The sequence below is a fragment of the Apostichopus japonicus genome, chromosome 13, assembly GCF_037975245.1.
Source record: "Apostichopus japonicus isolate 1M-3 chromosome 13, ASM3797524v1, whole genome shotgun sequence".
Lineage (NCBI taxonomy): Eukaryota > Metazoa > Echinodermata > Holothuroidea > Aspidochirotida > Stichopodidae > Apostichopus > Apostichopus japonicus.
Genome location: NC_092573.1, coordinates 17,400,282 through 17,422,770, shown reverse-complemented (window position 1 = coordinate 17,422,770; position 22,489 = coordinate 17,400,282). Strand labels below are relative to the sequence as shown.

General features: G+C 37.9%; 2 protein-coding genes and 1 long non-coding RNA gene across 10 annotated transcripts in view; 2 read left to right on the top strand and 1 right to left on the bottom strand.

Moving 5' to 3' along the window:
* Positions 1 to 19,182, bottom strand: part of LOC139979184 (uncharacterized) — a 137,405-nt gene extending 118,223 nt beyond the window's left edge. Inside the window, exons 1-2 of one of the 3 annotated variants that reach the window (XM_071989921.1) lie at positions 19,046 to 19,182; positions 802 to 2,481 (exon numbers count right to left, since the gene is read on the bottom strand). In XM_071989921.1, coding sequence (XP_071846022.1) covers positions 802 to 2,411 — 1,610 coding nt within the window. In that variant the 5' untranslated portion in view covers positions 2,412 to 2,481; positions 19,046 to 19,182. Of the gene's footprint in view, positions 1 to 801; positions 2,482 to 6,081; positions 6,680 to 18,960 lie in introns of those variants that run through there. The other 2 variants (XM_071989920.1, XM_071989922.1) reach the window with 2 other exon arrangements.
* LOC139979213 (uncharacterized) lies at positions 10,728 to 16,128 on the top strand. The gene is made up of 4 exons (XR_011797122.1): positions 10,728 to 12,678; positions 13,127 to 13,206; positions 13,964 to 14,205; positions 14,921 to 16,128. It is a non-coding gene; the product is annotated as an uncharacterized lncRNA (long non-coding RNA).
* The window catches only part of LOC139979192 (zinc finger protein 474-like), a 60,613-nt gene continuing 57,304 nt past the window's right edge, over positions 19,181 to 22,489 (top strand). For 2 of the 6 annotated variants that reach the window (XM_071989938.1, XM_071989933.1), the window contains exon 1: positions 19,305 to 21,307. The gene's annotated coding sequence lies outside the window, so the exon portion shown is untranslated. The other 4 variants (XM_071989937.1, XM_071989939.1, XM_071989935.1 and 1 more) reach the window with 4 other exon arrangements.

Here is a 22,489-nt window from a genome sequence, read left to right as displayed (position 1 = left end):
GATGTAAAACATTTGGCATTATGTGCTGGAACTAATGGGTATTCTGTTTTCCTAGAGAAAAAGGATTATATCATAGAGATATGCACTTACATAAAATTTGCTTTCACAGCTTAAAATGAGAGACAAAATGTACTGCACAGCTGCTATATTAAAGTCTGCATATTCATATATTTAGTCTGATACTAATGTAACACCTTCGCAATGTAGCTTACAAGTGCTTTGACATTATGGGCATTGCAAACTGTATAATTACTGTATACTGTACCAGCTGCTCCTGTACAGTACAGTATGTACTGTACACTGTTTCAGACTAATACCTCCACAAAATACAGGACAAATTCCTTTATATGTGAAGAGTTTGGTAGAAGTGGAATTGGCAAGAAACATGCAGAACTTGCTTGGAGTAAGAAAATTTGGTCAATGTAGTCTGGCATTTTTCATAAGCAATATTTCTTGTATAGTACATCTTAATGAAATGTGTATACAGTACTATTATTCTATAGGTCTAGTTAAGCTGAATATAGCTACTACACGTGTACACTGGAGGCAGATCTGTAACATGTATCCAACATAGGAAAGAGTATTGGAAATGATCTACAATGAGTCCTGACTAGAATTGTATACTCTAAATGCTACTGTAGGTGCAAGTGCCATCAATTAGAGACTGTGAAATTGACATACAAGTTCTGTTGTGTAAAGTTAGAACTACTGTAAATCTAACTACAGTGATGATCTTTGCACAAAATTCACAGCAAAAAACAAATGTGAAGAAATTGTTACTTTTCGCCAGTTTTTACTTACATTTTATGATCAAGGAGTAAAATAATGGCAGCTGCATTGTTTGCCAAGGCCCAAGCAACGTGTCTGGATGCTTTTCCATCCATCGCTATGGATGTGCTCTGCTCTGGTGTATTGATGTTGTTTACATTAGAGGCACTGTTCAAGCTACTATGATCCTTTCCATCTTGCGCTATCTTCACTATCTGTAAATTATGTTTCGTCTTCTCTGTAACAACACCTGTAGCAAACTTTACAGGGGATTCTGATCCAAGTTTTAAATTGTTTTCTGTGCTAGAATTATTGTCAACTTTGGATAAATTATGAATATCCATAAGCAGATGTCCAGCTGGCTTTGGTTTTGGATGCATATTTGTACTAGCATTTCTTTCTTCCAAGGACCTAGGGTTTCCTACTTTATTCTGTTCCATTTCAAAGCTTTGGCCGTCTCGGAAGGTTTCATCCTGATGAGAGAAACTAATTTCCTGTGTACACATTATTGATGGCTGCTCCTCTCTGTCATCTAATGTGCTGACGACCAATTTTTGGTGTCTGTGGCTGTTATTAAACTTGGTTGCACTCTTACTGTCAAATGTGGGTTTCAGTTTTGGCTTGACTTCAAACTCCACAGAAGTAATGGATTCGTTAGATTCAAAGTCTCCCTGAATTGGTAATAACTTCTTCTTCAATTTTCTATTTTCACTCAACATTTCACATTCAGAGTACCTCACACTGCCGCATGTGCAGACACTGCGAGACCTGCACCTTTCTGGTGTCAAATCATTTTTGTTCACATCGTCACTGTCGTCAAGCTCAGATACATCATCCATACTGTGCCACAAGGTGTAGCTGCCACAAGTAGCGGAATTTGACGAGACGGAGGAATTGACAGAAGCCAAAGATGAAGAAGATGAATGCATCCTCTTCTCATCTAACACATCCCCAGGTGTCACCTGATCTGTCACATCGTTATCAGCCTCGTGTACTTCCACTACCCCACGATGCATTCTATCAGTGTTCTCCTTCGGCGTGACGAGTACGTACTGCCACTCTTCGCTGCACTTCTCACAATCTCCATTGCACGTCGACATGCTAACTAAATCACAATCAAATTTGATATTGTCATTGTCTTTGCTCTTCATCCATTTCCGTTGTGCAGACATGATGTTCCTCTCATTGGAATAATTAGATGACATCAAGATTGCTGCATCACTTTGACGGGGGGGATTTGCGAAACTTCTCCTGTTTTCTTTGTGATTTAAGCCACCGATATCATTAGCGAGATTCTCATTCCGTAATTTGTTGGAGTCGCCGTCTTTCATGGCAACCCATCTCTTATTCCTCCTCGAGCAGTTATGATTAAAATCATTGAGAAACATGGCGTCATTGAGAAGGCCACAACAGTGAAATGCCTTCATTCCTTGTGGAACTCTACTTCGGAGACATCTACATATCTGTTGCTGATCACAGACACCTGGATCATAATTTACCCTTTCCAGATCCCAACAAGAAGTTATTGCATAGAACTGAACTTCATTAGAAAATTCTCTCTTGTTCTTTGAGAAGCTCTTAATATCCGACTTGCGCTTCCCTGAGAGGGGTCCGATCCGGATCTTTCTCTTAATGAACTCCATGGTTAAAACACATGTTCTTAAAAAAGTGTCCACCTTGAGTCAAAGGATTTAGTACAAGAAAGGTACCACTCTATAAAAGAATAATGGAACATTGATTTAATGCATGGAGATTTATAAAGATGGTGGAAAACAATAACTCTTTTATACAGTATCTTGTCTTTATCATTAGATCAAAACTTGGAAAATTATTGTGAGGGAAGGATAAAGTCATTCTTATAGGAAATTTAATGACCTATCTTTTTTTGTTGGGGGGGAGTTTTGTTATGATAATTATGTTAATGCATCTATAAACATTTAAATGAAGATACTGTACAGTAAATTTAGGCAGTGTCATGGAAATCATGTTAATACTTAATCATGAAAGTTTAACAAGTGTATACAATGTATCACATAACTTGTGATAATCTGTCACATTTTATATATATTGTATAAAGTAACTGTAGTATGCAGATTTATTCCAAGAGGTATCAATGATTGTAAAGGGCATCCCATGGCATACTTTATCCAGTATCTCATCACAAAATGCTACGCAAATTGGTCAAATTGCTGTACAAGTCCAAAAATGTATACAGTAGCAGGTTTTTACACAGGAACCAAAGCATTTTTTATAAGAGATCAGATTCAGTGCCTTCAAAACTATGACACAAAATTTGAGTAAGGGGTTAATCAACGGTCTAGCGTGCGTTACTCACAGGATTAATGCACGATCGGGGGATAATGCAAGCGATGCACGAGGGCTGATAGCATTAACACCCGGAGAGCATTAATCATGTGAGTAACGCACGCTAGACCGTTGATTAACCCCGTTCATTCATACACTACCATTTGTGTGGGGGAAAAATCATAAAACAAAACATTTTAGGTTACATATAACCAAAGATTTATTAAAGTGATGCCCCGTAATTTTACCGTGCGTTACTCACAGGATTAACCACGGTCAGCTGACCTGAATGGACCAATAGGATTTAGGAATCTTTACTAAGTATGAATGAATAAAAGTTATTCCCTGGTTTCATTTTTCTGAAAAAGTGCTGTATTACTCTGAGTCCCTCAGCATTCACTGGGCCCTATGTGCCACTGGCCCTCAGGCACCCCAAATTAAGTTTTGTAGGCAAAACCCCAAAATAGGGAGTTGGTACTTCTTGGCTAGAAGTAATTGCAGAAGCCTCCTTTGGTGGCCCGTAGACACTTGGCGTATCTACAGTATATACCTTACTATAACTAACGGATATATATTCTGTACCCATTGGCACTGGTCAGAGGCATCTGGCCTAAATTTCGTCAGACAACAGACAACACTACGTTGTAGTTTCATCTGATGGACAACCATTCAATAATTAAAGTAACAGTCAGTAATGCCTTCAGGCTTTCATCATTCATTGTTTGATCTGTTTGGAAAATTATTTATCAGCAGTATTAACCCTAAACTAAGCATGTTAGAACTGCAAAATCGTTGCTATATCTTATACTGTAGTGAAGTTCCTGCCTCCATACATGTATAATATTATGTACTGTATAATATACTGTAAGTCATATCTGAGAGCAGACTAAATGCAACATGCAATTACTGTAGTAGACATTTCATTCTAGATAATAACAACTTTCCCCAGATGTAGTGAACTAGTGATTATAATTACATATCAGAGAAAAAGCATACAACACTGTATGTTGATGTCTACATAAATGCATAATAGGGAAGAAGAAGCAAATGCTGGAATAAATAGAAAAGTTGTACTCTGATAAAGGATAGAAGCAGGGTGGTGATGTCAATCTCATCAGCGAGGAGAGAATAAATGAAAAAGGTGTGAATTAAAGAAGACAAAAACCCAACATCATGTTTTACCTTTACTCATGATTGAGCTACTTCTCATGAAAAAATTCTTTCAAGATATAAAGATACAAAAAAACCTTGCTTGTAGGTTTGCAAAATATCAAAGCTTTAAAGTAACATAACTACAAGAGCTAGGAGGATTCTCACTGTACATAGAGACAACAGTTTTAGTTAAAAAACTTTTTATATGTATTTCAGTGTAAGTCTAAATTAAACATGTCAATGAAGTATAGAGATGTAAACTAGATGTAATAAGAACTACAAAGGAGTACTAATAAATAAAAGAATATAGTAAGACATTATCCGCACTACTTTACATGTGGGTAGTGTCTCTCTCAAGTCATATTGTGACTCTTTCAAAGTCTTTGGTCTGTCATGTGAAAGAACATGACAACACCTGATATCTCAAAAACAACAGAATGACTTGATTATATGTTTGATAACATTTCCATTTACATACAGAACAATGATGTTTCCTTTATGTAGGTATACTAATACTACTGCAGGCATATGCATTCATTGTCATTTATAATACCATTTCACTGATTAATTTTAACAGTGCTCAGATACTTGACAATGCAAAGAGAACATAATTTTAAGTTTATATTAGTTCTCTTAATTTTAGGACACTGGTTATTAGTGGTGCAATCCTTTGAGTGTTATCATCAAATAAATTCTATGAATACAATGTTTCATTTCAACACAAAACTTTTGCACAGCTTCCATAACATAAAGTGAGGTTAATTTTGCCTGATTTGGCATTTGTCACCGATATCCACACAAGCAACTTTTTGAAGAATGTGACAGTAGATATTACCTGATAAAAGAAATAAAATTTGTGTTACTGAAGTACTGTACAACCTTATAAAAGGTGGCCCATGTGTGGAAGTGTTAGAAATGTGTGGCAGTACAGATGTCTAGCACATATAAATACCAAAACATTTTCATGGATGCCTGAATCATATTGACAGCTGTCTGCAACTCCAGAAGAATTTATATAACAGTCATTGCTAACTATAGCAAAATTTATGTAATTTATTACACATGCATAATAATTATCACTTCTGTTATGTGCAATATCATAAAAATAACAACAACAAATATTTATAATGCGCAGATATCCACCCAGAAAAGGGCAGTCCAGGAATCCACAGGAGTGTATTATCAATGTATTTGTGGGAAAAGATTAAAGCATAAGAGCGCTGTAATCATTAAAACAAAGCTAATATCATACTTCCTTTCTTAATGCACACATACAGACAGACAAACGAAGAGGGAAAAAATAGTTGTGCAATTTGTTCAGGCACTTCCAAGAAAGGAAATATCAGGCTTAATAGTCACTCTTAGAATAAGTTGATATTTGGAAACCATCTACAGTACCAGTATCCCATTTCATGAAACCTTAGTCTGCCTTCCCAAATCTATTAATTATGGAACCTTTATATCAAGTTAGCTTGATAAAGAATAAATGTCGTAAGCCCACAATGTACTGTGTAAAATGAAAACCAAATACTATGGCTTAAAATCATACTGTGATTCCGTATCATCCAGCTTCCCAACCCATTGATTTATCATAATTAGTAAACAAGGAAATGATAGGCTATGTATACAACACTTTATCAATAATTACTGCATAGGCTTTCATGACTCAAAATGATGGACATTTATTACAGTACTACACAAAATACATGATAGTCGATACTGATAACTAAATGTATACATACACCAAATGAAACAAAAACAGCACCTCACCCAATCTACAGTACACCACAACATATTATAGTACTTATCAACATAATTACATTTTATTTTCTCCTCTAATTATAAATAACATCTTACCATAGAGTCTCAGACGCCAATCAATTTATACAGGCTTATTGTCCTCAAATTAGTAATTATCATATCTGCATTGATACCAAATATGCTGTTGTAAAGTTTAGATAAACTTTAACTGCAAATGCACAGAAAGAATCCAAAATGTGAAAGGTTCAGTGTACAATAACACTGTATCAATAAATAGTATCAGCCCCTACACACCTCAACAGTGTGTATTGTACATTTATGTGAAACCACTTCACACCTTCCCCATTTAGCAACGTTTCCCGATTCCTGATTCACAGCTGCTAAATAACGTAGCTGAACATGACAAAACCCTAATGGGAACTACAGTAGTTTAACACAGAAGAGGTTCAAAGAGAACCTCAACAACAGGAAAGCACAACAGCATGGGATCAGAGAAAGTATTAATTTTATGCAAACATCAGCACATGTATTTAAATAGCTGGTTGAGCTTCATATTGAACCTCCCCAATTCACTAATGTTACTAGTGGAAAGATCTGTACAACCTATATCAAGTTTCAAATTTTGTGTAAAAATCAGTAAAAGCTGAAAATCATCCCAAGGAGTTGATGATACAACTTTGTATGCAAAGAAGAGTAAAGTAGATAGTATTAGGTACAGTTTACCCACTGTATTAAGTGTATACTAAAGTAGGTAGTATTAGGTGCAGTTTACCCAGTGTATTAGGTGTATACTACAGTAGGTAGTATTAGGTGCAGTTTACCCACTGTATTAAGTGTATACTAAAGTAGTTAGTATTAGGTGCAGTTTATCCACTGTATTAGGTGTATACTAGAGTAGGTAGTATTAGGTGCAGTTTACCCACTGTAGTAAGTGTATACTAAAGTAGTTAGTATTAGGTGCAGTTTTCCCACTGTATTAAGTGTAGACTACAGTAGGTAGTATCAAGGATTCAAGGTGCAGTTTACCCACTGTATTAGGTGTATACTACAGTAGGTAGTATTAGGTGCAGTTTACCCACTGTATTAGGTGTATACTAAAGTAGTTAGTATTAGGTGCAGTTTACCCACTGTATTAAGTGTATATAAGTAGGTAGTATTAGGTGCAGTTTACCCACTGTATTAGGTGTATACTAAAGTAGTTAGTATTAGGTGCAGTTTACCCACTGTATTAAGTGTATATAAGTAGGTAGTATTAGGTGCAGTTTTCCCACTGTATTAAGTGAAGACTACAGTAGATAGTATTAGGTGCAGTTTTCCCACTGTATTAAGTGAAGCCTACAGTAGATAGTATTAGGTGCAGTTTACCCACTGTATTAGGTGTATACTACAGTAGGTAGTATTAGGTGCAGTTTACCCACTGTATTAGGTGTATATAAATAGGTAGTATTAGGTGCAGTTTTCCCACTGTATTAGGTGTATACTACAGTAGGTAGTATTAGGTGCAGTTTACCCACTGTATTAGGTGTATATAAATAGGTAGTATTAGGTGCAGTTTTCCCACTGTATTAAGTGAAGACTACAGTAGATAGTATTAGGTGCAGTTTTCCCACTGTATTAAGTGAAGCCTACAGTAGATAGTATTAGGTGCAGTTTTCCCACAGTATTAAGTGAAGACTACAGTAGGTAGTATTAGGTGCAGTTTACCCACTGTATTAGGTGTATACTACAGTAGGTAGTATTAGGTGCAGTTTTCCCACTGTATTAAGTGTATACTAAAGTAGGTAGTATTAGGTGCAGTTTTCCCACTGTATTAAGTGAAGACTACAGTAGGTAGTAATAGTTGCAATTTATCCACTGTATTAGGTGTATACTACAGTAGGTAGTATTAGGTGCAGTTTACCCACTGTATTAGGTGTATACTACAGTAGGTAGTATTAGGTGCAGTTTACCCACTGTATTAGGTGTATACTAAAGTAGTTAGTATTAGATGCAGTTTACCCACTGTATTAAGTGTATATAAGTAGGTAGTATTAGGTGCAGTTTTCCCACTGTATTAAGTGAAGACTACAGTAGGTACAGTAGGTATTATTAGGTGCAGTATACCCACTTTATTAAGTGTATGCTACAGTAAGTAGTATTAGGTGCAGTTTACCCACTGTATTAAGTGTATACTACAGTAGGTAGTATTAGGTGCAGTTTTCCCACTGTATTAAGTGAAGACTACAGTAGATAGTATTAGGTGCAGTTTTCCCACTGTATTAAGTGAGGCCTACAGTAGATAGTATTAGGTGCAGTTTACCCACTGTATTAGGTGTATACTACAGTAGGTAGTATTAGGTGCAGTTTACCCACTGTATTAGGTGTATACTACAGTAGGTAGTATTAGGTGCAGTTTACCCACTGTATTAGGTGTATATAAATAGGTAGTATTAGGTGCAGTTTTCCCACTGTATTAAGTGAAGACTACAGTAGATAGTATTAGGTGCAGTTTTCCCACTGTATTAAGTGAAGCCTACAGTAGATAGTATTAGGTGCAGTTTTCCCACAGTATTAAGTGAAGACTACAGTAGGTAGTATTAGGTGCAGTTTACCCACTGTATTAGGTGTATACTACAGTAGGTAGTATTAGGTGCAGTTTTCCCACTGTATTAAGTGTATACTAAAGTAGGTAGTATTAGGTGCAGTTTTCCCACTGTATTAAGTGAAGACTACAGTAGGTAGTAATAGTTGCAGTTTATCCACTGTATTAGGTGTATACTACAGTAGGTAGTATTAGGTGCAGTTTACCCACTGTATTAGGTGTATACTACAGTAGGTAGTATTAGGTGCAGTTTACCCACTGTATTAGGTGTATACTAAAGTAGTTAGTATTAGATGCAGTTTACCCACTGTATTAAGTGTATATAAGTAGGTAGTATTAGGTGCAGTTTTCCCACTGTATTAAGACAAGACTACAGTAGGTACAGTAGGTAGTATTAGGTGCAGTATACCCACTTTATTAAGTGTATGCTACAGTAAGTAGTATTAGGTGCAGTTTACCCACTGTATTAAGTGTATACTACAGTAGGTAGTATTAGGTGCAGTATACCCACTGTATTAGGTGTACTCCTGTAGCTAGTATTAGGTACAGTTTACCCACTGTTTTAAGGGAAAAATAGAAAACGTGAAGCAGGCATCAAATGAATTGGTTTCATACAAATTATCCACAAATAGTAACTCACATGTGTATCCATTAAAAGTAGTCACCTTCTTTTGTTACAGTAATTTCTTTGTAAAAGTTTGTTGTATTTTATATTTTCCCATTATAATTTCCACTTATTATTACTTTTGTTAATGGGCCTAATTTATGCCTATCATCACAACCAACTTAATTAAAATACTAAACAGTGCCTTTTAATGGCGCATATTAAGTTTGGTCTGCAGGACTTAGATGGATAGATTAAAGGAAGATAAACATTTCCTAAATATTGCTGGGACTCAAATCACTCAATGTTGTACTGTAGGTAAAAAATCATATTGGGGGGAATTTTCAATGGTTTTATGAATCTTGCTGTCAATAGCTCAGTGTTAATTTAAAAAAAATACTCTACCCAGTACTCTGATAGTAGGTAACCAGTTTTACTGAACACCTATGAACTATTTAAAATAATGATTGCTATTATTAATGGTCTAATAATATCAAATTAGTGTTTCAAAGTCAAAAGCAGACCCGTCACTCTCCCGGTTTTACCGGGAGACTCCCGGTTTTTACCCGAATCTCCCGGTTTCATATTCTATTCTCCCGGTTTTTTAATGTTTCAACTTGCGACATTTCTGAAAATAGCCAACAATTAGTCCTAGTCTTAGTAATTCCCCACAGTAACGCTGAACAGGAAAGGCTATTCAGTGTAGTTCGCAAGAACAAGACAGACAGTCGGTCAAGTCTCAAGCTTGATGGGGACTCTATCTAGCATACTAGGCATGAAGTCACAGTACCCAAAGTCCACTGTTCCCTGTTTCAAATGGAAGCCTACTAAAGAAACCCTGTAGAAGGCGAAGCGAGCTACTGTAAACTACAACAAGAAACACTGATTGGATGATTCTCTCACTGTATTGCATAAGTAGACTATACTTATTTAGGAGTATTTATATCATTTCAGTTGAAAATTACCAAGCTCCCTATTTTCCCCTTATTCTCCCTATTTTTTGGCCCTGATAAATGTTATTCTCCCTATTTTGGGGTCAAACAGGTTGGCAGGTCTGCAAAAGGAATTTTCTATTCTCCAAAACTAAAGATTCTTTTATTTTATTTTCAAAAGGAAATCATAGATGATGACTAAGGTGTGTGTAATTACTCTACGCTGTGTATCTGGCCTTATTGTTTAAAAAGGTAGGACTGTGACAAAACTATCTTATGGTGTAAAAGCACAATTCATATTGTTTAGATAATTTTGTCGAAAACTAATAGAATTCTGCAAATGGTTCCCTCAGTATTTTTATAACTCATTTTAGGAAAACTATATCAAATGACTCTCAATCTGCCTACTGTTACATTGTTTTGTCAATGGAAACTTGCCAACAATTAGCACAAGTTTGTTCTAACCAGTTGCAGAGTTTCCATGCTGTGAAATCATATGAATTTCTGAATACACACCATTTGGTTTGCAGGGCAGCTAGTACGGTATCAAGTTGAAGTTGCATTGAAATATAGCTGGCATGAAAGCATGTGGACTTCAGTGAAGAGATGAAAGGAAAGCTGGTGTAATAAGGGAAGGGGATTAAGGGCATAATATTCACATATTTTGTTAACACACATAGTTTGTCATGAGTTTAAACTGGTATTTTTACAATAGGTAAAAGACCTATAGAAATTAAATATGTAAGGCAGGGTTTTAGTTGATACTTATGTCAGGTTAGTGTGGGCGCATTACCAAGATTATTTTGCAGAGGGTTAAGTCCGAAACATAATAATTATACGAGAAACAGTTCAGGAGACGAATCAGATACTTCATGATAACTTTATTGAAAGGTCCGGATTCAAAATTGAATACAATAGATGGGCTGAAACTTGAAACGGTTAAATAATAAAGGGCCCAAAGTAATGAGAACACTTACAATACGTCCTTATGGGATGAAGACTAACTGAGAACTCTCAAATATGAAAATATGCTTCTTTGAAGTCACGCCAACTGGAATAAACCAGCAGGTACGCACACTCAGCTGATTGGCTGAATTGCCCATAGCCTAAGGTGACCAGACGTCCCCGATTTTCGGGGACAGTCCCCGATTACAGTGTGCTGTCCCCGATGAACAAGTGTCCCCGAAAATGTCCCCGATTCGTCAAAATGTTCAGGAATTTCGAAAATATCCCACATTATTAGTAAAATAATTGTAAAAGCAAAATTTAGTCAAGTGTGCAGTCGCAGAACGGAACTTATAACCAGTATTTCAGGTGGGCCCATGTAAAGTGGAAACACTGGTAAAAATATGCTAGATCGATCTAGCCTAACACTCTTTCGACAGTATAAATGACAACTTACGGCGACACAACAACACTTATAGTGTGAGCATGAGCAAATTACAAGCTCTCAAAGAACCACGTAAAGTTAGTGGATTTCATTTAAGAAAAAGCTACATTTTTGAAAATAAAATTGATTTAAAAAGTGCTTCAAAGTATCACCATTTTACATCTAAGCACCTTAGACACTTGAAAATTTTCCAAAGGGGAGGGGGGCAGCCCCTTCCCTTAAACCCCTCCCCCATATCAGTCACGCAATACAGTCACGATTTCAGTCACGAAAATATGGTCACCTTACCATAGCCACATATAATAACTCTTGATTGGACAAGCCAATTGATTGCGTACAGCTGAATTCAAATGTATGCAAATATAATACCATGTCACGCACAATAGGTTTGCAGAAAGACGCACAACAACGCATAGATTCTATCAACAAAAACTACGGATTCTGGCAGGCTGCCAACCAATGCTAGGAATAGAGTAACTAAATATAACCTTGAACTTTACATGACATTTTGATTGTATATGTGGAGTTATCATTATGAACGATAGTTTATATGCTTATCACATTGCATTCTGAGTGTTCCATATATAGAATCGCTCTTGTTTACTTGCTGAATTATCGTAAGAAACCACGTCGAATAAACCGTAATAGGAACGTTAAATTATTGTGTCAATCATTGTCCTTAAAGGTCAAGTGACACGTAACAGATTTCCTTCAAACTTACACAAATTGAAAAGCTACATATCAAAACCCTATATTCCAAATTTGGAGTTCCACAATTGTTTCTTTGCTGTTTTAATTAAGTTAATAACCAAGCTAATTCCGTAAGATAATGACGTCACGGGGGGAACCGCCCATGTTACCAAAGCTAGATATGCCTAATATGCTAACCGATATCAAAGCCGTAAACAATACGTCACGGACAGTAAACAAAATATCAGATGAGAATGGGTGCACAACAGTACAAGAAAGTTTCGTGTTCGTCAAACACTGTATACAGCGATAGCTTAGTACCAGTGCACTCAGCCAGCCTACTGTAGCTGCCTAAGTACAGATTGGCTTGGACCTTCGAGCGAATCGCCGTCTACAAGACAATGCCGTTCCTTCTCTATTTGGAGAAAGTATCTTCAAATCTCCAGGAGATATAGAAACAAGTAGACCAGTAGTTGCGAAGCTGGATCGGAAAAGAGTAAGTGTATTTTCTGGCCTAGGCCTACTACAACAAGGACTAACTTGGTATTATTACTAACTTACAGTAGGCTAATTCTTATAATTTCGTTCAGTTAGTTAGGCCCTAAATTAGGTACGGCGACGATAAAGTTAGGTGTAGGCTAGGGCTATATTAACTTTTATCTGTGGTACATCATGAAAAATCCAGAATAACAAGCATAAGATGTTTACATGTCATTTTGTCCAATATTATAATGTGCTCCCACCTATCTATATACTCAGAGTCATAGCTCATATGTTTCACAGTAAATGACATCCTTATATTTTGCCATTTTTGTTGGTAGGGCTGCAATTTTTGTTACAAGAGAAAACGCTTGTGACAGGTACTTTCAAACATATCAAACTGCTTTCTTAAATAAACTTTCATAACTTCCTTCTTATTTTCTTTCCCAATTTTCAATACTTAGATTAATCTAGAAGCTGTTCCCCAACCAACTGCAGTGAAAATAAAGGCAGGATTCTGCAGAATGTACATCTCCATCTAAAGGTAGCATGATCTTATAGACATGTGCTTGATATTACCGAAAAACAGTTGGGAAATGGGGGAGGGGAGGGTGGTGACAGGCATTAAAGATTTAAGTAGTCAGTTTTGAACGGGATAAAAGGAATCTCCACCAGTAAAACATCGAGGCATGTATATGGGGGGCAAGCTACCAGACAAAAAGGAGGCAGCAGTATTGCGGCCGAAAGGTCCCCATAAATAGGTTTTAATAGAGTGATGAATGGGGAGGGGGGGGGGAGAAAATGTGGTACAGAAGTGTAAGCTAGGGTAATACAAGGAAGAATGGAAAACTTTCATACATCTATAGAGTATTCTATAGCAGAAGTGAGTACAGGGGCCAAAATTTTAGAAACAGTACTCGTTGAAAGCAAAATAGCAATTAAAACTGCACATTGGGCAGGCTGACTAGGGGATAATATACATTGTATTTTATCCATCATATCCGCCTGCCTGACGAGAGTGGTTGAGGAGGCTATACCTGATGGCTTCACAGGAAAATATAAAGGCTACATCTATAGTTACTGAGAGAAGGGAGATTACATTGTAGTTATACTATATGAAACCAAGCTGAAGTCATCTGCAATGCTCATGGTGTGAGTGGCCCATATTTTTGCAGCCACATAAAGCAGGAGGATATGCTCTCCTTCAAAAAAGATAAGTGAACCATCTAGGCAGCTGACCCCTGTCCAAGAGCAGCCTACTGTATGTGTGTGGTATAATAAGCGTTTATTCTAATTTTCAGTGAATGTAACACATGTATGTAGAAGTCCAGTGTTCACTGGTCCCCCTACCACCATTGAAGTTGCTGACTGGACCAACAGAGACAAGAACACCATCAAAGCAACCAGGGCCATCTCAAAGTGGCGATGATGGTCCGTCTGCTGCTGTGGCATCCACATCGGGATACACCGAAAAACCGCCAGGTAGTCCGGACTACACTCCATCAGTTAACTCATCTGAACATGACAAAGATGACGCTTCAAGGTAATTTTCAAGATTGATAGTAGACTAGTCTGGAAAATTAATTGGTGCCATAACTTTCTGGAAAGAGGATCATTATTAATTTTGACACCAACACTGTGGGGTAGTCTGGAATGTGTGGTGAGGCCATCAGTCTTTACTTCAATTAGCATATACATACTGTATCTGGTAGAGTTGTCACAGCTGTATGTGAACAAGAAATAAAGGCACAAACAAGTAGTTGGATTTAACAGAGTATATTATATCTTCACTTGGCTGGATATCTGCTACTGAATACAAATGGTGAAAGTAGCATCTTATACACTCTTTTACCATGGATTACAAGGGGATGGGACAGGATGTTACTCTGTCCACATGTTTACTTTACTACATAATCAGTGGTTAAGCTACTGAGACAATGACCACACATCCTGCTGAAGATTACATAATCCATAATATTAGGTGCACAAACAGGTGAAGGGTTTTTGTTGTAATCAGTAAAAAATATATTGGAATTGTTCAGGCACAAGTTGTCAGGTTAAACCTGACCCATGTATCCGTGGAGGTGGACACCAATTGAGGTGTACTCAGCTGTCGCCTTAGTTGGGCATCCAAAGACTTGACCGACAACTGTGCCATGCCTATTGACCGAAATGGAGTGATTGGAATGCCTCTATCTAAATGGTATGTTTTTATGAACTATTATTATATTATTCTTCATATCTTTACTATTCTACAGATTATGTATGGGAACTTCTTGACTGCTTGCAACAACTTCTGCAGAAGTGGAACTCTGGGAGAGGAGTGTCCTGTTCCTGTCAGAAAAGAGCCCCCACCACTTGCAAGCTCCTATATTCATCCGAACAGGATGCCATAAAAAAACACAGAAGCAGATTTCAAAAGCTTTGCTGAAGTACTGTAGTTGATGGCCTCCCAATTTCTAATTTTGTTTCATTGTAGTGGGGAGCAATCGACTCTGTGAATCGTCTGTTCACATGATGTTTTGGCACAGCTGCAGAGCAGTGTTAATTAACAGGTCGCTACCAGCCTTTAGGGAAGTTGCTAAAAGTTTACATTTAAGTTTTACTTACATCTGGTTTCCATTCTAACTAACTAAATGATAACATTATATTTAAAAAAAAAGTTCCAATGACAAGTATTCCTCTCTAAAGAGCTTAGACTTCATAAATATAAATTTCATGCTGACTTACTATTTGTATGCAACTTTGGTGTTTCAAACATATTGCCAATTTTTTGTTTTTCTCAAAAAGAATTGACAGAAATTTGCTGTTTGTTCCCCGCATGGGATAAAATGTGATTTTTTTTATCCCGTTTATGATCAAGTAACCTTGATATTCCATGGATTAATGAACAATCTCAGATTGATTCTCATTACACTTTTATTAAAATGAAAGCCTAAGCTCTCCAGATCCCATTGACATAGTGGTTTAGGGTACTTTATTCAAACTATTCTTCTATTTTAACCTAGTATATTTGAGGTTTCAATCATCCAGATTTTGTTGGCAGGCTACTAGAAGTGACAGCTTTGCTTACAAGAGAGAATACATACAAAAAATTAACTTGAGTTTTTATTATTTATTACTGTTATGTACTTCCCAAACTTGAAAATGTAAAATTTCATCCAAGATTGTAGTTAATACCATGAACCAGAAAAATGTAAGCTGGAATTCCAAAATGTTCACCATTCAGCCACAAAACAGACAGCACTGAACCCTGTTTCTATAAAACTTTGCAGAAATGATACTATGACTTGGCATAAACAGTCCACATTCTCAGTCTTGATAATTTAAATCCTTCATACTGTTCAGATGGTAAAGCTTCTCTAATCCTCCTTACTGCATAGGATGGGAGAACAACACAAAACTCCTTCCCTAAAAACTGCTAGCTCATCCGTGCAAGTTGTCTGTATGCTGTGTGTCTGTATTTCCTGTAAAATAATCATATGAAAACCAGCTATAAAAGATGAAGACACACAAAAGCTTGGTAGCCATCTGGGGACGTCAATTTTAAAATAAATTTCTACATGATTTCCGGAATTTGCTTGGCCCCTAAATCTGCCTCCCCTAAAGTAAGCCTAGCTATGCCATTTATACAAACTGATCATTGTCATCATCTCGGGGACTAAAATTTGTAAATGGATAATGCACAAGCATGGTGGACATTTTTTTTTTGTGGCATTTGGTTCCATGGCTCAGTGTTAATGATTACTATGTCAGTCAGCATGATAAGGGTTAACCTCAAGGGCATTACACCAGTTTTTGGTCAAAAATGACCTAATCAGAAGCAGGTTTTGAACATGGTGCACAAATTTTCTTGATCAAATCTATATCTTAATGTTATTCCTTTCACAACGAAACAAAACTAAACTATGAATACACCCTCTGTATTGTTACATCTTTCAACAGCAGGTCAGAGCAATGAATAAAGGTATACAACAAAAATAATGTATTCTATACTTACTCTTGGATCCTGTTTTCCTGTGCACGTCCACCATACTGTTGACGGTACATGTAGTAGGCTGTCTGAAGAAACAATGGGTTCAGGCACATAGCTTCAAAACCTGGGTGTAAGGTGATCGCATGCAGCACCTTCTTCATCCATCACAGTCCTTATCTATTTCGCTGCAGCATCTACACTCCCTTGCTGTAGGCATCACAGCACATTGGCCACAATGACACCTGTAAACAATACAAACCAGTTCAAATAATAAAGAGCCAATTCAATGACTTCATACCAACCTCAATTATTGGGGCATACTGTACTAACATGTCAAAATAGAAAAGGGGCACCTCTGAAGGGCAATCTACTGTTGAAGCTTCTTACAAGTAACATCACTAGTAAGGAAGGGGTAGCCTCTTCTTAGAAGTCTTGCCTCTGTTGGGACAATGCTGCAAAGGAAAATAAAACAGGCCGATATTGCCTCGTTTCCAACTCTTTCCCACTTCTGAATCCATTCCCTAGATTGAGAAAATCTGGTTATGAAATTAGCTCAAGCGGAAATGACAAAAAGCTGGTGTGACGTGCCACCTTCTCCCTCCCCCCCCCCCACCCTTTCCCTGATTTGTGGTAACTTCACTAATTTGCCACTAGGCCTACAACTGCTAGGAAATTAATAATAGGCCACCTCTGAATTTGTTGTGCACTCTTCCAATTGGCTCCTTCAATCTACTAACCAAATGAAACATGTCTGTGTGACATGTTCCTGGGGCATGTGCTGCCACAACTTTTAAGGAAAATAGTAACTTCCTTAACTTTACTCGACCGCACATTCATGTTAATTTTGCTGCCCCATCAACAAATTGGCTAGCTAAGTGTATGAGCAAAGTTAGGAAACATTTATCGGTTCTAGGCCTAACTAGTGACACAACTATCCTATATAAAGTATAGTACGCTTGGCGTAACGTTACCGTTATATTCCGTCAAGACGATCAATTTCGACATCGCTGTCCGATCCCGCTTCCTCTTCGCTGGTCTCCGGTTCGAACATATAGGGAAAAACTTCCCCACGATCGTCCACCATGTCCTCCATTTCCCTTACTTCTTCGCCGTTGCTATCTAAATACTGTGTGTCAATGCCACCGGCAGCCATTTCGCGATATGTATAAGCTATGCTGTGCTGTGTATATATGCGTACTACAGTGCGTGTATAGAAACTGTATGTGGTAACAATATCGTATGCGACGATATCATTCACTTTCGACTTGGTAAACAAATGACGTCATTTGTTTTCGGCTTTCCCTGAACGAGTCAATCTAGCCGATTTTTGCGGAGTTTTTTGTTGCTTGATAGGAAGAAAATGCAAGGAATTTATGAAAAAAGAAGTCAATGGATGTTTTGTTCGATGTCTTATGTATAAATTTGTGATTTTTCATCTTAATCCAAATCTTAACTTTCTTGTAACAGACTGCTGAAAAAGGTAATATTTTCGAGAAGTTTGAGATTTCTCCATACCCAATGCACTGCGCAGAACATATACAGTTTGCACTCTTCTGCGCTCCCCCCCGTGACGTCACTGAATCTATTACGTAATAGTACTTTTTACCGATTTCTACCCCTTTGGAGACGGAAAAAAATCGCGGTGTTGGGTTTTTGTTAATGTAAGAATTGTTAAGTTTAATATTATGCAAAGTCAAGTTTACGTGTCGCTTGACCTTTAAAGGACAAATCTTATAACACCACAAATACGTCTCACACATAGCCTAGGCCTAAATTGACTAAATGACTTCCTACTGTCTGTCTTTTTGGTCAACCAAACTTAGTGTCCAGACAACCTCATGCATCACTGGCACAAAGTAACAACAAGCCCAGCGTATGCCTGGGGGTGCGGGGGAGGGTTGGTCGCTAAGTTTTCAGAAAATGTAAAGGCCTTACAATACATTAGGCCTAGGCTAGGCGGCTAGGCCTAACTTAGGTTTTTGTACATTGTTGTTCTTGGAAGGCCTACTGTCCCTGTTATCTGACACTTTGACCGAAATTGTTATCAACAGATAATTAAGTTACTCCTTGATGGAACCCATGATTCAGCTTGTACCTTAGCCTTGGCCTTACAATTGGCATACAGTTTGGCATGCCTAATTTGGCCTAAACATTAAACGTATGTAACTTCTGGTACTTGGTAGGCCCTATTCCTAACCTAGTAGGAAGTAGGAGGTCTAACGACTTGTGAGACCTAAGTTAGCCTAGGCCTGACAAGTTAGGCTAGAGTGAAGAGTGAAAATGAGAGAATCTGAAATTGCGTTCATAAAACGCCTAGCCTACCGCAAAGTCCCAATTGATAAGTTCCAGGGTTTAGGTCATATGTTACCAAACAGAGACGAAACTAATGAGCTTCGCATGTATTTACCATTGTTCTTTGCTTTGTTAACCGTTAGTTGGTCTACTTCATGTCATACAGAAAACTGTGTGCTCTTTAGTCTTAGTTTAACTGTCCGTCATACGTACAATAATATTTGCACCTGCATTGGCCACCGTTAACATGTAACAACCGTATAAATTAGCATAGTCTTTACGTTCGAATAGTTTACTGTCTCGTAGGCTAATAACACATTTTCGTGTACTTTGTGTTGAACAACGATCATTTCGCACAACCGGTAAGAAGATTATCGTTGCCTAGTAATTTTAATGTCGTTTGTACACAAAATCGTTGGATTTGTACAGTTACATAGCTTGCATGCCGTATGTACTGTAACTTAACTTTATTGACCTGAATCGATCCCGAAACTGAGTCTGTAAACTAAGAGTTAATTTAATACTTAATATTAGGCTACATCAACAGCTATTTCTTATCCAGTTGTTAAATTATATGGACTAGGCTAGATCTACGAAGTGTGAACTTGGCTATGAAGTATGATCAAAGACAGTACAACGAAGTCGAAGGTAAACTATATTTGTCTGAGCCTATTCCCGTAGCAAAGAAATAAACATATTTGTCAGGCAAATTTTCACGACACACAGCGAAAAGAAATTAAAGCAGAATATTACCGTCAAGCGTTCTGCCTTCAATCTCAAAAAGGAAATTGGTCTCTGTGACTGAGGTAGGTCAGGCAGTAACTTAGGGATTTAAGTTATAGCCAGTAACACTAGCTGTTACACCAACAGATAATAGATTTTTGCGTACATTACCTGTACCGTCATGTAGTTAATAATTATGGGCCATTGCGAGCCTAGCCTACAGTACTTCTATGTTCTATGGTGTGCGGGGCATGTGCCTAGGACTATTCATCATTGAGTTTCTCTGAGTTATTATCAGCTTGGGCCTGGATCTGCTAGGCTTAAATAGCAAATACACTTAGGCTAGGCCTACATGGAAGAAGTTGGTATGTAACTTAATCCTAATATTAGGTCTAAGTTTGGGGCAAAAATTCTCCATAACTAGCCTAAGTAGCCTAAATATTGTAACATACTTGTTGGGCAAATTTTCACGACACACAGCAAAAAGAAGTTAAAGCAGAATATAACCGTCAAGCGTTCTGCCTTCAATCTCCAAAAGGAAATTGGTTTCTGTGACTAAGGTAGGTCAGGCAGTAACTGCTCCACCCCTTTCAGTGTTGAAAAATGTTAAAAACTGGGTTTTTTTTGCATGGTATTTTGTCAGTGCTCATTTGATCTTGAATACTCGTCAGCTCTGTTAACTTGATTATAATCGTAGTAACATTCAGGCCTACTGATTCAGCTACTTAGTTTGGCAGATGCAATTACCTTAATTTAGCCTATAGTCTATTACAAGCCTACAGTTGGCCACTGCAAAATAAAATACATATAGCCTACCTAACCGCACTCGATGGAGTGTCACGAACTGAATGCACAACGATGCAACGTGCGTTCTCATCCTTTCTATGATTTGTCATACGTTGTTGCACGAACAGCATGGTATGAAGCTAAGACAGCAATCGACACCCCCTCCCCTAAGACCCCTCCCCCATATCAATTGCAAAATGTGCTTCTCCCCCTTGCAAATTTCTGGCTACTTTGCTGGAAAGATGGGTTAACAGTGAATCCTGCTAAATGCCATATGTTGTGCAGACAAGTAAAGTTTTTGGGTTATGTCGTTGATAGTCAGGGTGTCAGGTTGGATCCATCCAAATGCTCACTGGTGTGGAAATTTCTACAACCAAACAAGAAAAAGTCACTAGAGTGATTCTTAGGTTTAAGTGGGTGGTGTGCTATTTGTACAAATTTGCCATACAGCACTATTCCACGACGATTGAGCCTCTAAATAAGTTGAGAAAGAAAAATGAACAGTGGAAATGGTCAGATAAGTGCCAAAGTGCATTTGAAAAGTTGAACAAGAAATTACTAGCAATGTCTCTCTAACCATTCCATATCTTATGAAACCTTTTGAGATCCATACTGATGCAAGTGGGGTAGGATTGGGGGCTGCCATTGTCCAGCAGACTGGCTCGAGTTATCGCAGGGTTATTGCATTTGCATCAAGAGTACCTAGGCCTGCCATTGTAATTATTCAGTAACTGAGTTGGAGTGCCTAGCGGTTGTTTGGGGCCGCATTTGACAAGTGGCGGCCATATCTTGAGTGTTCTAACACGACTGTCTTCACAGACCATCAGGCATTAGTATGGATGTTGCATAACACCTCACTGAAAGGAAGGTTAGTGAGATTGGCTCTTAGACTTCAAGAGTTTGATTATACTGTACACTACCAGCCAGGTTCCCACGAATATTTGTATTTATCGAGAATGTAAGTGGATCCTGCAGAGACAGTGTTCTGGATCCAGTGTGAAGGTTGTGAAAAGTGGTTCCATTGGGCATGGCTGGGTCTCAGTAAGCAAGAGGTCGATAGAATTGACAAGTACTTTTGTACTGAGTGCTCTGATTTTTCACTTTATCATTAGATAACAACATGCCCATAGGAAGTGCTGAATGTACAGGTAGCAAGTCTCCCTAGCCTACCAGATATGAAAAAGGATATTTCAGAACAGCAAAATGACCCATATCTGTTACAAATTATTCAAGGCTTGATCAACGGGGAAGGTCATTTCGATCAAAAGTATATTCTTGAGAATGGTCTGTTGATGCTTTTGGATGGTTCTGGAAATAACAAAGTTGTAGTTCCTGAACAACCGGTTCATGAGGTTATCACTCACTACCACTGTACCCCTACCTGTCCTCATCTAGGGAATAGGAATATTGTTTCAAATATTCAAGAAAGGTTTTATTGCAAAGGTGTAATGAGAGCAATGGAGAGATTTGTGAAAAAGTGTAGAATATGTCAATTGGTGAAACCAGTTTCCCAAAGACCTGCAGGCTATATGGAAAGCACATCTAGTGTTTACCCATGGCATGTTCTAATTGCCGTGGGCATTCTTGGTCCCTTTCCACAAAGTAAGGAAGGCAATCTGTATATTTTGGTTTTTACAGATCACTTCTCCAAATTATGTCTCTTGTTTACCTTGAAAAGGGCAACAGGCAGAGTGGTAGCTAAGGTGGTAAGGCAACTTTTTTGTCCCTGGGGATCTTTTGCGAGCCTTGTATCAGATAATGGCCCTCAAATGGTGTGTAAACAGATGGCAGAGGTGTGTATTTTGTGCGGAGTGAAAAGGGTATTCTCACTCCCTATCATCCACAGTCTAACTGGGTGGAAAGGGTACATAGAAACCTTGTCTCAATGTTGGTTTGCTTTGTTAAAGGCGATCACACTGTGGGATAAGCATGAGGCATGAATCTACTGGGTTCTCTCCAGCCGAGTTGTTCATGGGTCGTAAAATTAGAGGACTGGGGGAGTGGGTGGGGGAAGACCAAGGTGGAGAATGAGACAAGAGGCAAAAAACAA